At 34.5% G+C, this 17,791-nt stretch overlaps 1 protein-coding gene across 1 annotated transcript; it reads left to right on the top strand.

Moving 5' to 3' along the window:
* Window positions 1-303: 303 nt before the first annotated feature.
* On the top strand, window positions 304-17,654 carry LOC140761131 (uncharacterized). The gene is made up of 10 exons (XM_073098331.1): window positions 304-460; window positions 643-712; window positions 2,154-2,291; window positions 11,237-11,300; window positions 11,399-11,474; window positions 13,375-13,459; window positions 15,054-15,110; window positions 15,420-15,536; window positions 16,845-16,915; window positions 17,239-17,654. Exons 1-10 carry the CDS (start codon window positions 360-362, stop codon window positions 17,606-17,608), a joined length of 1,149 nt encoding a protein of 382 aa, XP_072954432.1. The 5' UTR covers window positions 304-359; the 3' UTR covers window positions 17,609-17,654.
* The last annotated feature ends 137 nt before the right edge of the window (window positions 17,655-17,791 follow it).

Raw genomic sequence — 17,791 nt, 5'->3', positions numbered from 1 at the left:
ATCTCTCTTTCCTTTTTCTAACACAGAGGTTAACTGGACCATATATGGTCTAAAAATTGATCACATTAAACTTGTATGTTATTTTTTTAAACGAAAAAAATCTAAAAGATAATTGATGAAAGGAGGGGCATTCCAAAGATTTTCTTTAGGTAATATGTAGGAAAAATAAATTAGGAGGTCTAGGTTTAAACGGGCAACAGCTCAAGAGGTGTAGGTGCAATAATCCCAAAATAAAATTAGTAGTCGGGTCGGATCTAGAACATATTTTATCATTGAACCAAACCCGTTTAAACCGGTAACCCTAAAACTACCGGTGAGTTCTCGCAAGGCGGGCTAATCGGCGTTGTCCGTCTCTCTCGATGATGGATGCGCGCCTCGATTCTCCGGACCGGAACTTGCGGTACCTGAAGTCGGCGTTCCTGGCCGTGGAGCCCGCCGACTCCTTGATCTCTCTAGCCAGGTTACTCCTTTTATCCTATTTAAAGAAATTTACAAATTGCACAGCTCTCCACACAAACGTTGAATGAGATGCAATCTATGTAATTATATTGATTATGTGTTGGTATGGTCGTTAATATTTCCAAGTATTTGGCATTACAAACAGCGTACTAAGTGATTTGTCTTTCTTCTTTATGTTAATAGACAAGCTGGTGGAGGATCTATTACACCACAAGTCCAAGATTTTGTTTTGAAGCACTGTATTGGCAACATTGTAAGTCCCTCTGCTTGTTTCTTCTATCTGATTCTTAGTAGCAGCACTAGAGGTTAGTACTGGTGATGTGTTTAAAATCCTATGTTTTTGCATTGAAGTGATGCAATATGTATAATAAAGCTGTTGATATTACAACCTTAGTTTCAATGCCACAAAAAGAAGAAGAAGAAGAAGAAGATTAAGCCTACCATCTATTCTATGTTGTGCTGCCTATGGTCAGAAGTTCACAAGCTGTTTACTGTCATGTCATGGAGCCCAGTAGAATCTAATGATTGTGTAAATCATTTATAGTGTATATACCTGGTTTCCTTTTCCTTATAAACTTACTCATTTAACATCTTCTGTTTGCAAAAAGTCTAAAAGTGAATTTGTGCTACTGATCCTCATCTATAACTAAAATCTTATATATGTCCTTATCAATAATCATCACTGATTTTGTCCTATCGATTTGCTGCCTAAACTTGTGCTGCATCATCATCTGGAGCAGCTAAATGAAGGATGGCTGTGCCAACCTCCAATTGGCACTAGGACAAGCATGGATGGCCTTGCCATGGCACAGCCTGTGCCGACCATCATCTACGAGAGAGAGAGAGAAATATGAAGGAGACTAGTAGTGCTTCACTCTTCGACCTCGTTGTTGCCGCTCGCCGCCGTCGTTCGCTGTCGGAGATGAAGGCATTGTTGCACCCCATGTGAGGATGCCCTAGCCCTAGCCAGAGGAGGAAGAAGACCTTAGGCAAATCGGGGCAGGTGAATAAAGAGTTAAGTTGCGGATACGGATCTTGGGCTAGGGTTGGGGCTAGGGCATCTTCGTGTGGGATGCAACAACGCGATGACACCTTCATCGACGGAGCTCTCCAACACGACGGGTGATGACGTGGCGAGGTTTGTGGCGACGGAAGTTCAACAGCGAGCAGATCGCCGCTATGTGCCGGTCGGCACGACCATCGTTGAGGACAAGTGATATCTATTGTGTTTCCTTACTCTTTTATCAACCATAACAGGGGAATAGTAAACTCAAATGTCATATGAGTTATGAGCTTCTAACTTAAAAGGTTTCTATGAGACTTCTATCCAGTCATAATGGAATACAATAGGTTTTTCATGGATTGTGTTTCATCAAGAAGACTTCCAGGATATGTGTTTGATCCCTAATTGCTAGGTACTATATTAGTGGCACTACTTAAACTACCAGAGTGACATGGGTTGATTGCTGGCATATTCTGCAAACTGTATTCTACTATTTTATATTTCTATTTGTTTATTGCCAACAAGACCTTGACTTGGTAACCTTAACACTTAATCTCAGTTAGATGCAAATCTTATTCTTTTAGTCTGTTTGATGCAGTCCCTTTCATGTACCTATTATCTTTGTTGAACTTGTTTTAGTCCATATTGATTAATGCGAGGTCATCATCTAGTATCTACATCTCTTATACAGGTGGAAGAAGGCACTCCATCGAACAGAACATATATTAGGAATATTCTAAAGAAGATCATAGTTGCTGCTGAATCATCCTCTGATGCTGTAGTGGAGGGTTTGTATGAGGAATTTGGTCATTATTTGACTGTACATACGGTAAATGGATAGGTTGCCTTCTAATTATAGTGCTCCACTCTTGTTTCATGTTCTAGTAGAAGATAGAAACTAGAAAGTGTAAATTTACATAATCAGGCATTCAATCATACAGCTGTTGTTGTTTCAAAGTAACATTCATTGTCAGGAAAATTACACTAACAACCCGTGAACCATAGCATTGCCATGAAATTTTAAATTAATAACTACTGTGCATTAGACCTTTTTCGAATTTTGATTTTTGAGTAGCTATAGCTGTAACCAAAAGAAGTTCAGTGGTTATAAGTGAAGGTTTTATAGTTCATCAGGTGTTAATATAATTTTTCAGTTTTCCCTTCATTTACCATTAGAAGTTTTCAAAGTGATCCTCTTCTTTTTAGGTGTTATCACTTAGTAAAATTCATTTTCCACATGCCACATCATATGCCAGTAAATTTTGCTGGCGCAAATTGAAGAGAAACTGCCATATATTATGTAGCAATTTTTTTAGATTAGTGGTGATGATGGAAATGAGACATGAATCCTTACTACGCAACTTTCTTAGAGATGTGTTATTTTTACAGAGGAGAAAAATTTCACACATGCCATCTAAAATCAAGACCATGGGGCCAAATCTAGACAACCTGAGGCAGAATTTATTAGAGATAGAAGAAAAGAAAGTGACCATCTCAAGCTCAATATGATTACAATGAGATGAGAGAAAAAATTAAGTTTGTAGGTAGCAGAATATTAGAAGAGGTGTGCTCATAGGATGATATAAGTTTATCATCATTATCATGAAGCACGGACACAGACACGGACACGAACATGACACGACGATATGGCAAATCTTGAAAACACAGGATTCTAGCACGGCTATGATACGATAATAAATAAATTAATGAATAATATATACATGTAAAATTATAAATTATCGACCTATAATTAAAAATATATAAAAATGCACTCTATTCATACAACAAACAATAAGTGCACAAATCGACAGAAATATCATAACATCACAAAATATCAAAATATATAAAAATTTATAATATCTAACAAATAAGTTAGTGACGAAATATTCAAGTTCTATAGTTCCATCACAAAATACAATAAAGAGTTCAATAGGTAATAGTTTATCACAACAAAAAAACATTCATCTTTCATTCTTCGGTCGGTGCCTCCTCGTTCTCATTCCCTTTATCTGTAAATATTACAGTCTCCAAATTTAGCTCATCAAGAGAGAGATTGACAACTTCTAATATTTTCACACCATCAAAATTATTAAAGCCATCTCCCATTATGTTCCACATCTTGGTTTCCCCTTCTAAGTATTCTTTAGATTTTTTTGATAGAAGGCGAAGATTATTATGTATAAATACTAAATCTTCAGCTCGTTGTGGATTTATTTTTTTTGTTTTCATTGACTAAATGAATGAGTATGTGTTTTAATTTCTCTTACAAAACGAATATGAGCAAGGTTGTCCAATTAATCGGAGTGCTAAAATTTGAAGGATAAATACACTAGCGCCATGATTAACCCACCACATATTTGGATTAAAAGAATTTCTTTCTTCAATAGATGTATTTTCTAGCACATGTAGAGAAATTAGTATAAGCCGCATATATAATTCTTTTCTCCTCTGCATTAGTCACCTTGGAATCTTGGATTTTAAAGAATGTGCTAAACATTGGAGTGGTGTATTACTTTTATCCAACCTATCAATTAGGATCTTATACACCACTGAACAAAATGGGACTTCCTTGCTTTCCATCTTCTATTCATGCCTATAAATAATTGTCTTAATCTGTTCTATTGTTATATCCCACATCTCATATATCAAATGAAAAAAACAAAATGGAGACTCCTCTCTTCTTATCTTCTATTCACGCTTATAAATGATTGTTTTAACCTATTCTACCATTATATCCTACATCTCATATTTCAAAAATAAGCTCTATGAAAGCAAGTATACAGTTAATTTTATCCTACCAAAGGTCATCAAGAATTTTTTTCTACAATAAATTGTGCCTTGCCTAAATCATTATCTCTGTAAGAACTCTATTTATCACTGATCGTCATTAATTTGACTGTCTTGTTAGATTGTCCTGAATCTTTTCAATATTGTAATTATTAAGACAAAATGAGTATCTACAATAGCAAGCATTTTTAAGTTCATAAATTCATTAAAGATGGCCAACCTTATTGAATGTTGTATAATAAAATTTTTGATGCACATTACATTTTATGCCACTACTGAAATCTAGCTACACTCGTCAAAAACAATTTCATTCGTCTTAGTATTTTTTCGCTGCAAGTATATTTTTCAAGATAAGGTTAAGTGTATGAACTACACATTAAGTTCAAAAAATATTTGAAAATTGACCCTCAAGTATCATCCCTATTGTCTTGCAAACAAGAGCATTGTCAGTTATTATTTGAACTACGTTTAGAGGCCTCACTTCTTCAATGACTTTACTAATTAAAGAAGAAACATGTCCTTGTACTCTTCTTCATAGTTAACAACTTTAAAAAACATAGAGCCACTCTCGATTACAACCGAAAAATTTATAAGAGACATCATCTATGCATCATTCCATTCATCATATACAATACTAAGCCCTTTTGCTCCCTATGCATTCTTGATAGATTCTAATAACCGCTAAACATTTGTTTTTCCTAGGAGAGTTGTTCTCATTATATTATATCCAGGAGGCAAATAACCTAAAAGTGAATTATTTGCTGCAAATAAAAATACCTTAACATAATAGGGTTTCTTGCTAAATGAAAAAACAACCTTGTTAAGTAGAATATCCTTGTAATCTCACAGTGCAATTGGTTACGGGCATTAGAGTTAAATGTCTTTTCAATAGCTGTCATTGCTTTTCTTTTCTTTGGCTCTCCCTCTCTTGATGTTTCTATCATATTAAATCTCGAATATTCAAAAAGCTACTAGATGATGAAGCTTGGACATCTTTTGGCAAAGGAACTTGTTTAGACATTGCATTTTTTATTCTCAACCCAGCCTTCTCCATAACTCTTTATATTTTCATCATGTGTTGATCATTCACTTTCAGACAAGTCTTAATTCCATGTCTAGTTAGTCTCATCAAATGTGCTTTTGCCATATAGTATGATCCCTTTTAAGTTTGCTGACATAAATTTAAATTGCATTCGCCTTCTCCTAATTTTTATAACTTAATTACATATTTTCACTATATAATACTATCATCCATATTATTGGAACTTCCAATAGGTTCACTAGATTCTAAACTTTGATTGTTTATTTTTTTTTCTATTATTGCAATCACTATAACATTAAAAATAAAACGATTAACAACATAAGTGTTAGTTCACTAACTGCAATTACTATTTAAATAAAAATAAAATTAATATCACCTACTAGATCATGTCAATTACTGTTTAAATAAATAAATTGCATTGTTTAAATAAATAAATTACATTTTTTAAATAATTGAATTGCACTAAATTATGTCAATCACTAACTCACAGTGTTTAAATCACTAAATAAAATTATTTATAATTTAAATTTTACTCACTGCTGTATTGTAGTGCAGCATAAAAAAAAACGCACCCACCCACTAAGCAAAATAAAAATCTAGCTACCCACTTCTTCTCAACTCAGCTAGAGAGAGAGATTGAGAGAGAGATCTCAGCGAGAGTGCGTAACGTTGACATCGGAGATGAGCTCGTCATTGGGATAGGAGGAGATTGTCATCAGAAGAGGAAGAGCTTGTCATCGAGGGAGGAGGAGCTTGTCGGGAGTGTTTTCGAGGGAGAAGGAGCTCATCAACGGGAGAGTCGTCAAGCAAAGAGGAACTCTGAGGTAGGTTGTGATTTGCATTTTTTTGGTTTTAGGGTTTGAGTTGAGGGTTTTGGTCTTGTAGGTTTTAGTTTAACAAACTATTGGGTTTGAGGAAGAAAAAAATTTGTAAACTCAAACCTGTTAACTTGAGATGTGTTTGCCAACATGTCCTTGGTGTGTCCACGGTATGCCCATCTTTTTTAATTATTGGATACTCGGTAGTGTATCCGACACATGTTGGTGGTATGTCGGCTGGGTGTCCGTGTTCCCAGCATGTTGGACACAGCCATGATGTCCATTTTGCCATGTTTGTGCTTTGGAGTTACAATCACATCCAGCAAAACTTATGGTGTGCCTATGCCGGTGCCGGTGCTAGTTGTTTCCGTGCATGTTCACTATCTATACCATCTTATAGGAGAATTGCAAAATTTATATTTGTATAAAGACTGTGAGGTGTTACAACAAATAATACTACTAGTAGATGAGTTTTAAAAAATATCGACAATATTTAATACAACATCTCATGTTATTCTTGTGCTGACAAATAAAGTTTTTGATCTTACTCGTCATTCTATATTCAATTAGATATTAGTTTTAATTATTGAACTATTATCAATTAATATTATATGTTGAATGTTATTATTTGTTTAATTATATTATGAAGCCTTCCATCATATTATGGAGCCTTCAATTATATTATGGATTGTTTAATCATTAGTATTAGTTTTAATGAATATATTCAATGATTATATATGTGTTGAATAATAATTACTCTAAAGCACGGCTAGGGCCGCCGACACATGTCGGATATGCCGTCGAGTATCCGATAATTAACAAAAAATGGACATGCGAGGGACACGTCGCAAGTAAACAGGTTTGGATTTATGGTTTTTTTTTCCTTACCCAAATTCAATAACCTGTTAAACTAAAACCCTCAAAACTCAAATCCTTAAAAAGAAAAAAAACCCAAATTGCAACCTACCTTAGATCTCCTTGCTCAACGACTCTCCCTCGACGACGCTCCCGACGAGCTCCTCCTCTCCCAACGACTAGCTCTTTTGCTGATGTTGACGCTTTACACTCTCACTGAGGTATCTCTCTCTCCCTCTCTTAGTCTTTCTCTCTCAGTCTCTCTTTGACTGAGTTGAGAAGGAGGAGTGGGTAGGCGGGGAGTGGGTAGGCGGGGATAGGTGGGTTTTTATTTTGATTAGTAGGTGGGTGCAATTTTTTTTCTTTTATACAACACTACAACACAGTAGCGAGTAAAATTTAAATTATAAATGGTTTTATTTAGTGGTTTAAACATTGTGAGTTAATGATTGACATGATCTAGTGCAATTTATTTATTTTAAACAATGCAATTTATTTATTTAAAGAGTAATTGCTATGATCTAGTGGGTGACATTAATTTTATTTTATTTTTATTTAAACAGTAAATACAGTTAGTGAATGATACTTATTTTATTAATTATTTTACTTTTAATATTATAGTGATTGCAATGATAGAAAATAAAATTAATAATCAAAGTTTAGAATCTAGTAAAGCTAGTGATGTTCTAATAATGTAGATGATAATAATCCATTGTGAAAGTATGTAACTAAATTACAAAATTTGAGAGAAAACGGATGCAATTTAAATTTCTAATGCAAATACTGTCAGCAAATTTATAAAAGAATTATACTATAAAATAAAAGCGTTTTTGATGAGACTAACTAGACTTACCGAAAGATATCCTAGCTTTATCATCTAGTAGTTCTTTTGTATATTCGGAATTTGATATGGCAGGATCATCAAGAGAGGGAGAGCTAAAGAAAAAAAAATGATAGCTTTTTGAAAAAGTATTTAACTACAGTGCCCGTAACCAATAGCACTATGAGATTGCAAGGATATTCTACTCAGCAATGTTGTCTTTTCATTTAGCAAAGAACTCTTATTATGTTAGGGCCTTTTGATTTGCAGCAAACAATTCATTTTTAAGTTATTTGCCTTCTTCATATAATATATTGAGAACTACTCTCCTTCAATAAAAAAGAGAAAATATTCAACAATTGTTAGAATTTATTAAGAGTACATGAGGAGCAAAAAAGGTTTAATATTGTATGCGATAGATGGAATGATGCATAGACGAGGCTTCTCATAAACTTTTTGGCTGTAATTGAGAGCGGTTCTATATTCTTGAAAGTTGTTAATTGTGAAAGAGAGTATAAAGACAAATTTTTGATGTCATTAAAGAAGTGGGGCCTCAAAATATAGCTTAAGTGATAACTGACAATGCTCATATTTGTAAAGCAGCAGGGATGATACTTGAGGGTCAATTTTTAAATATTTTTTGAACTCCATGCGTAGTTTATACTCTTAACTTTACCTTAAAAATTATATACGCAGTGAAAAATACTAAGGCAAATAAAATTGCTTTTGATGAGTGTAGTTAGATTTCAGTAGTGGCAGAAGATGTGATGTGCATAAAATTTTTTATTATGCAATATTTAATAAGGTTGGTAATCTTAAATGAATTTGTAAATTTGAAAATGTTTGTTATTTTAGATACTTGTTTTGCCTTAATAATTATAATATTGAAAAGATCAGGATAATCTAACAAGACATTCAGTCAATGGGGATCAGTGATAGATGGAGTTCTTACAGAGATAATAATTTGGGTAAGGCACAATTTGTTATAAAAAAAAAATTCTTAATGATCTTTGGTGGGATAAAATTGACTATATACTTGCTTTTACATAGCCTGTTTATAAAATGTTGAGATTTGTAGATACCGACTCACCTTGTTTGCATCTGATGTATGAGATGCAGGATACAATGATAGAATAATTTTAAGATAATCATTTATAGGCATGAATAAAAGATGGAAAGTGAAAAGTCTTCCTTTTATTTTTGCATCTAATACATGAGATGCAGAATACAATGATAAAATATGTTAAGACAATTATTATAGGTATGAATAAAAGATGGAAAGCAAGGAGTCCCTCCTCAAAAGTAATACACCACTCCACTGTTTAGCACATTTTAAAAATCCAAGGTGACTCATCTTTTTTTAATGTCTTATCATCCATTTTTCATATGACTATCTATTTTTTCTACTAATTTGACAATCATGTTCCGTCAATTATCTTAATAGGTATTATAACTCACAATGGATTGGAGAAGATTCAAATCATGTAGCATTGCATATAGACTTAGAAGTTTTCTACATGAGGAACAAATGTTTGAGGAGATTATTTACCAATGTGAAGGAGAGAAGAATAATATATGCGGCCTATACTGATTATTTTATTGAAGAAAGAAATTCTTTTGATTCAAAGATATGGTAGGTTAATCATGACGCCAGTGTATTTATCCTTCAAAATTTAGCGCTTCGGTTAATTGGACAACCTTGTTTATCTTCGTGTTGTGAGAAGAATTGGAGCACTCGTTCATTCGTTTAATAAAAAGAAATAAGATAACTCCATAACGAGCTGAAAATTTAGTATTTGTGCATTATGAATCTTTGCCTTTTATCAAGAAAGTTTACAAAATACTTGGAAAGGGAAACTTAGATTTGGGATATAGAGGGAATGGCTTTAATTATTTTGATGGTGTAGGAATATTAAAAGTTGCCAATTTTTCTCTTGATGAGTTAGATTTGAAGACTGTGATATTTACAAATGAAGAGAATGAGAACGAAAAGGCACCGACCGGAAAATGTAAGATGAACTATGGAACTCTTTATTGTATTTTATAGTGGAACTGTGAAATTTGAATATTTTGTCACTATCTTATTTGTTGTTATAAACTCTTATATATTTTATGATGTTATGATATTTTTGTTGTTTTGTGCACTTATTGTTTGTTGCATGAGTAGAGTATGCATTTTTATGTAGTTTTAATTATAGGTCGATAATCTATAATTTTATATGTATATATATATTAGTTATTAATTTATTCATTATTGTATCCTAGCTGTATCTGTATCCTAGTTTTTTAAGATTTGTCATATCGCCGTGTCCGCATCGTGTCGTGTCTGGTCCGTGCTTAATTGAATATTTATATTTAATTATTCTTTTATCTTTAATAAAATATGTCATTTATAAAAATAATTTAAAGATAAAATACTATAATGTAGGTTTTAATACATATATTTAAATTAAAATTTAAAGATTGACGTGCCGAAGACCTAAAAGCATCTCTAAATATTTTAAAAATTTTATTAAAAATATTATAAATGCGTGCCAGTGGCACCATTGGGCGTGCTATGCTGATGATAGCACGGCACGACATGTACCACTAACATGACCATCGTTGCATGAGAGTATCTTGATGCTCCTCTGTTAGATCTTACACAGGCTTTATCGACCCTATCTAGAACTGGCAATATTATTTTTCACAAGGATGTGCCATTCTATGTTGACAATGGTGTAGCACATAGTGCGTTGATGACCAAGCATCATTCTGTGCCTTTCATTTGGCATAGGGTAATATTGCTTTCATTCTTTGATCACTTCTGCTTCAGTCAAAGTGTAACTTTCTCTTACAATACCTTGTCTTGATCGAGTAGACTAGAACTGCCTTTCATTTGGCATATTTGTCTAATGAAAAGGAAAGGAAAAAAGGAAAGCTCAATAGGGTTCAAACTCTGTGCTTATGTCAATAAAAGAGGAACAAAAACAAACTATGACAGAGAGCCAATTGTTGTAAATCTTCAACTAAATACATATAATATAGAAACAACTTGTATCTTTGAGCTAAACCAAGTACAACTCATTTTGAGCTCAGCTTGTTTATCAAGTGAGAAAATTAGCCAAGACACAAAGGTTAGCAGGCCTAGAGTTAACGAGCTCTTTTGACACTCTATTGGAGAAGGTCCAAACTGCCATGCTGCCTGCCATGACCTTTTTTTTAATAGTAATTGTGTGACTGCTGTCACATGTTATAGCAATAATCTTAGTTAAAATGTAATGCAACCATACACATCCACTTTCTTTTTATTATCAGAGGTCTTTATATATGTATATACATATATGTAATATGTATCCTTGCTAGAATGATATTATTCATTCGTTCTATGCAGGAATCTTTTATGTTGTCGCAATTGAATTGGAGTATATAATCTTTGTTTATAGACAAAATAATTTTTTAACCTTTATTAGGAGGAAGGCTTGCTAAAAGAGAGTGGTAGAATCTACAAAGAAATTTCTTTTTATTCTTCTACTTGTAAGTATTGGCATTTTGATTGGTTGTTCACTTAGTCTCTATTTTTTATATATTTCATTATTACTATTAACTTAAGAACTATACTTCCTTTGCCCAAGATGACTCTTGCTCAGGGTCAGCAAACTTCGTTGTTCGGTTGCTGTGTTCTCTCAACATGCTTGAAGGAGATACCGGGTACAATGCTATTTTCTTTTATGATATTTGGCTTGTTGGTTTGTTATATTTCATGAGTAACAAAGATTAGCTCTTTTAAATATTAATGAGATGTATATCCATATATAGATGTAGGTCTTATGCACATATCATGTGCATTCATCGGTTGCTTTTTTCTCTAGTATTTGATGTCTTGTCAAGTAGTGACAGTCATCCATGTGCACAAGATTGACAGCTATTAGGGATTGTGGTGTGTCTTATCATGTATATGTTATGGAAGTTACAACTGATTATGTCAAGATGTCATTGATTTGTTACTGCAAATACATAATAGTTTTGTAACTATTAGAGATAGTTTCTTAATGAAGGATGCAAGCATAGTTTGAGATATAAATATGTCTTGGGGTTTTGGTTACATTGTAATCATGTTTAAGGATACTTTGGGCCACACAAAAAATGAGATTATGTTGTGGTCAGTGGTCACTGTTCATCAGTGCTGTAGATGTAATCGGTCATGCTGCAGCAACCAATACTATTTTGAGTTGTTGGTTGGCTATCTGGATTGATTAGATTATATGGATCAATGTGATCCTTCATAGACCATGGTCAGTCCTCACTGTTCTTCAGTCCTCTGGAAGTGTAGAGGTATTGCTGATTAAGACAGCATTTGATATGTTTCCACATCACTTCTGTTGCATGGTTCTTTCATGGATAATTGTATGAGTTTGATTCATGCATATTCGACATATAGTATTTTTCTTGAAACACAAAAAGCTCTTCAAGTCAATTTCAGATGGCAGAGTAATTGTAGGCATATTCATGGATTATCATACCTGCAATGAGGCCTCTCCTGTTATTTTATGGAGCAATGCCTTAGTGTTCTGCTTGGGATAATTTCCTGATTTCCTCAGCTCTGCCCTGCCCCTATTTGGCCCACTTAGAAATTGTGGATAAGGGAACCGGCTCCTGTAGGCTAGTTAATAACTTAATATCGACCACTAAAAATTCCATGTCACCTACTGATCCTAGAGGGACAGCCTTCATCATCAGATTTCCTAATGGTAGCCTTTGTTGGCTGGTGCTAGGGTATCAGGAATAGACAATTTGCTTCTTTCCTGTATGCAGAAGCTTCAGAGATTAGGGTTGCACCAGCAAACATTTTCAGAAAAAGAATTTCACATCTTTGGATTGAATTGGATTCTCTTCCTATGATCAAGATATGTGAGCTAGAGAACCTTCCTAGCAAATCAAATCCTTGGTAGAAGGCTTCTACTTTTTGCTGACTTCTTTTTGTAATATGAAAGCCATGTAAGCACGCTAAGTAGCTGACTGGCTCACTTATCTTGGTCATTCTTTGGTTTTCTGTTGCTCTTAGGGGAGCTCTTTCCAGTGCAGCTCACCTCTCTTTTGGTCTCCGGTGTCTCAGGAGCATTTGTTGAACATGGCAATTGATAAAGAAGTCCTTTTTCTTTCAAAAGTATATATGTATATATATGCTGGTGTGGCAGGTGCTGAAACACTTGAATCCTCGATTTTCTGACCCTCTCAAACATGGTTTGTTGAATGATAACAAACTCCCTTGAGGTCCCTCTTTCTATGCTTGCATATATTTCATCTCTTTCTCATTTAGTGTACTATTTTTGTATTCAAACTTTTCTTCTTTAGATTTTAGATAAATATTAATAGCATCCATAAATTGTGATCAAGAAACTGTGTCCATACTAAAGTTTATCTTAGATCTGCTTTACTTTGTTTAATAAGTTTTATTTTGAGTACCCAGTTGGCATTTTCTATTCTCCTCTGTATTTGTGATCATCTGCACTTTTTATTGGTGATATTTTCTCAAATCCGGCACTTCATATTGACATACTTATGAGTTAATTCATAGTTTATCTTATTAGCTCATATGTTGCATACACAGGTGCTCTCTTTGGCCCTCGAGTCTCTTCTTGTCAGAGTTTATTCTTTCTTATCCCAAGATTTTCTCGAATAAATTTTGCTTTGAGGTATGCATAATTATAATTTTCTATTATTCATGATTTTTTTTTTGAAAGAAGGTCCATAGATCGATAATTCCATTAAATCCAATTATCTTTTACAAATTTGATACACAAAGGAAAGGGGAGATATTTTAAAGAGTCCCTCTACCGACACTATAAGAAAAACAAACATTAAGCCCCAAAGACACACAAAATCCAAAAAGATACACCCAATACATTCAATCACAGCAGACAAGCTACCTTAAGATTCTTTTCAATCTCGAACGGATCCTGAAGCGATGTAGCTACCATCTGCTAAAAGATAAAACAATCACCACTACGAAAATTATGTGACCCGGCGGCCATCAACCATGGCCATCACCATTGCTAGCAAGGAAAGAGAGAGGTAGGCAGCAGGTGGTAGCGGAGGCGGCGGTGATGAACAGTGACAAATTGAGAGGTGGCATAGTAAGCTTCTAGGAAGAGGTGGTGGAGTTGACGAATGGGAGTCATCAGCAAGGGGCGACATGACATGGAGGTGGTACAAAAGTGGAGGAAAGAGGAAAGAAAATGAGAAAAAGAGGGGAAGAGGATGAGGGGATGGAGGAAGAAAGGAGATCGTGGCCTAGATGGCCATGGTTGCAGCGGTCTCAACGGCCAAGGTTGCTGTGGCCCCAACAGCGATGACCTCAATCAAGCAAAACAAGGAGAGGAGTGAGAAAGAAGAAGAAAAAGGGGGAGAAGAAATAGAGATGAGAAAAGGGAGGAGGAAGAAGAAAAAGAGAAGGAAAGGGGAGGGGGGAGGGAGGAGGAAGAAGGGAAAAGAGAAGGGGATAAATGCCTTGCCATGAAGGAGAAACTACTCCTCCCCTCCTCCCAGCTGAGGCTAGGAGGAGGGGAGAAGGAGAAGGGTGCTGACGGGGAGAACCCTCAGTGGAAGGGAGGAAGAAAACTCAACCCTAGCAGACTGCTTTACTTGGGCTGGTGTGTAACTATGGCAGTGATGAATTAGTTTATGTGCTATGATTTTAAGAACTGATCATTAAAATTGTGTCAAAGCACTGTTCTTTCCCCTCCCTTTAGGGCTTTCATTTCGTAGGGAAGGTATAAGATGATCAAAGTGGTAGGGCTCTTTAATGCTCTCAAGAGAGTTAAGTGTGCATGATTTATGCTGTATTTATTTTACTAGATTTCATGTACGACCAATGACTGTTTCTTCATGTGGAGGCTAAATTAGTCTCTTTTAGATTATTGATTAGGCAGCAAGCTATTTAAGGAAATGCAGATAGGTATCTGTTTAGGGGAAGTATGTCTCTTTGCTTCCTTTTTTTCTTTTTGTCTTTTTATACCTAGAGGTAAGAGATATTAAACTTTGTATTGTGAATAATTTGTTTTTTAGTTCATTTCTAGCAAACTAAGTTTAGCATTGGATTTTCTTAGTTACTTCCGTTCTTGATAATCTTCATTCTTTCTTTTGGTTGGAAGATGCATTCATTTCCTTATATATACTAATAAATTAGCTGTACTTAATATATCCCTAGGTTTTATTTCATGCTATTCAAAACTTATATTTTTTTGGTGTTGTTTACTGTGACTATTGCTGTGGTCTTGCAACAAATAGGTCGGATCTGGTGTCGGTTTGGTTGGTGTTTGTCTCAACCAAGTTGGTGCTTCCAAGGTACGATATTACATGCATATATCGGATATTTTTTCCCTTGTTTCTTACACGTACTTGTTGCATTCTTTCTATTTTCATATTTTTATGTCTTTATATTTTTATAGAATTCTGATTCATACACATGTTATATCCATATGAAATGCATTAAAAATATATTAAATGGTTGTTTATGTAATCTTGTGCACCAATTGACTTCATAATTTTGTAATCCTATTATGTATGTGCTTTACATAATGGTTTAGTTATATTACATTGTTTCCTGTAGTAATTATTTGAATATCATATATGTTGATCAAGTACTCGATGCAGGTGATTCTTACCGATGGTGACATACAAACTTTAGCTAACATGAAGTCAAATGTGGAACTCAATGGCTTGAGAAATGAAGCTATCTCATCAAAAATCTTATGCCGAAGCATGAATAGGGTTAGTCATTTTGTTTCTAATTTCCTTCTAGTGTAGGATTGCATTTTATCAATCAAAAGACAATCATCTAGTTCTACAATGACAAAAGTCAAAGTCAACCAAGAGAACAACTCTATTCGTAAGAACAATATAATTTTTTGTATTTTTAAGTTTGTGATATTTGGCAATATCTTCTCAACAACATATCTTTTGGTTGAATTTAAAACTGCATTAGATTCATAAATGATGCCCTTTTTATCAAATCATGGGCCTCATGGCCCAAAAGTAGGGGGTTCACCTTATATAACATATTAACATGCTTCAACAATTTAAAGTTCTATGATTGGTTTTGCTTTAGATTTTTCTAGCTATCTTTTAACGTCTATTTGGAAGTCTTCTTTCAAAATTGGTGTAGCTTTAGCGTTATTTCCATTGTTAGACTCGTCAAATTATTTTTATTATCCACAAACAAGATATACAAATCAACGATGAAACTTTGTTATTCCTGATTCGTGATCTCAAACGGTTTCTTTCTCTTACCTTTTCTTTTCCTTTTCTTTTGTCTAAATATTGGTATTTGATCGGCTTCCTATAAAGTTGATACGATGTAGCGGCCGTTTCGATTTCAATTTTTTTTAATTACTTAAAATTTTAAAAAAATGATATAGAACATTTGAAAATCCTAGAAAGTTGAAAAAAGATGGTAGGCAAATAAGAAAGTTTAGATTACTCATATAAGATATTAGGAACATAGTATGAAGAGTGAAAAATACTAAGAACAATGTTGAACTCCGGGTGGATCTAATAGATACATGTGTGCTTGCCCATTGCCATCACCTTTGTGATAGAGTGGCCCTTTATTAATAAATACATGTTGCTCATTGGGTGAATGCAACAGAGGCAAATGGGAAAAGGTGATAAAAGAAAACATAAAAAGGGGAGAGCGAGAGAAATAAAAAAAGCAACAAAAATGAAAGGAGAGATAATTTAAGGGTCGTAGCTCACTGGAGGCTACCTTACTAGAGCTTCTATTTGCTGGATTTGCACTGAATTCAGGTTGGATCCACCTTATAATCATACCCACATATCACTCATTAAAAGAAAATCAAGATTTTGTGTCTACCATATGGGCTTCCGTATGAGTTGGAACTATTGATATTGGGTCGAGACCAAGAAAAAACTTGGTTTCCCTCTATTTTGGATTCGTAATGGTCGATACAATACATGTTAGTATCAGTTGATACCTGGAGAATGCTCATAGCCATATTTTATGTGCATTAGATCATACATTTGTAGGCATTTTGAAGAAGTTGCCTGAATTTTTGCCAGGTTGAGTGCAAGTATCTGCCATGGGAGTTTGTATCTGAAAGCGAGCTACAAAGCTATGAGCCTGATATTATGTGAGTCACACATGCTTTCTTCTGTACTCTGCAAGATCCTTTTTATATTTAACTTGCACTCTTTTGCTTGTCTCTCTTTTTGTGTTAATGTGGTTTGATTAAATCACTTCATCATGACCGAAACCCGAACAGTTGTCATCCATGGTTGATAAGCAGTTAAAAGTGAATTGAGCTGGTTTCATCAGTCCTACTTTTGATGTTGGGTATCTTATGCATATCCAATTAAGTTTTCTCAGTCACATATGATTGCCACAGGCAACTTCCGCTGCTTCTGAAATTAGTTATATGCTCAGTGTCAAATACTTAATCGCGTTTCTTTGCAGCCTGGGTGCAGATATAATTTATGATCCAGTCTGTGTACCGCATCTCATTCGAGTGCTTTCCGCGCTTCTGAGACCTCAGAAGTCTAACTCAAAAGAACCAAAAGCTTCAGACCATGGAGTATCTTTTCAGGCTGAAGAAATCAACAAGGATAGGTCAAGGAAAGAGGGAAAGGGTTCTCCAAGTTCATACATAGCTACAGTCATCCGAAACTTGGATACATTCAATTACTTCCTCAAACTAGCCAGTGAAGCTAATCTGTCGGTTATCGACATAACAAAAACGATAAATCCTCTAAATTTGCTCCCTTACATGCTCTCATACGATCGATCAAGTGTACATCTTTTACGGGTTTCCTTTCTATGTGACTGATTATTCATTTGACTTCAAATAAAAATCTTGGATTATTTTTTCCCAATCTCATACGCTTTTTATTACATGGAAATATCTACACTGTGATGTATATTTCCTGCCTTAGGCAATGCTACTTGCCTCTTATTCCTGTGTAAGTGAATCTAAATCACTGTTATAATTAGGGATAGTAACCCATTATTT

Source organism: Typha angustifolia, chromosome 6 (genome assembly GCF_048772165.1).
Source record: "Typha angustifolia cultivar Huaian chromosome 6, ASM4877216v1, whole genome shotgun sequence".
Classification (NCBI taxonomy): domain Eukaryota; kingdom Viridiplantae; phylum Streptophyta; class Magnoliopsida; order Poales; family Typhaceae; genus Typha; species Typha angustifolia.
Note: the sequence above shows the minus strand (reverse complement) of the source record. Positions and strands in the feature narration are given on the sequence as shown.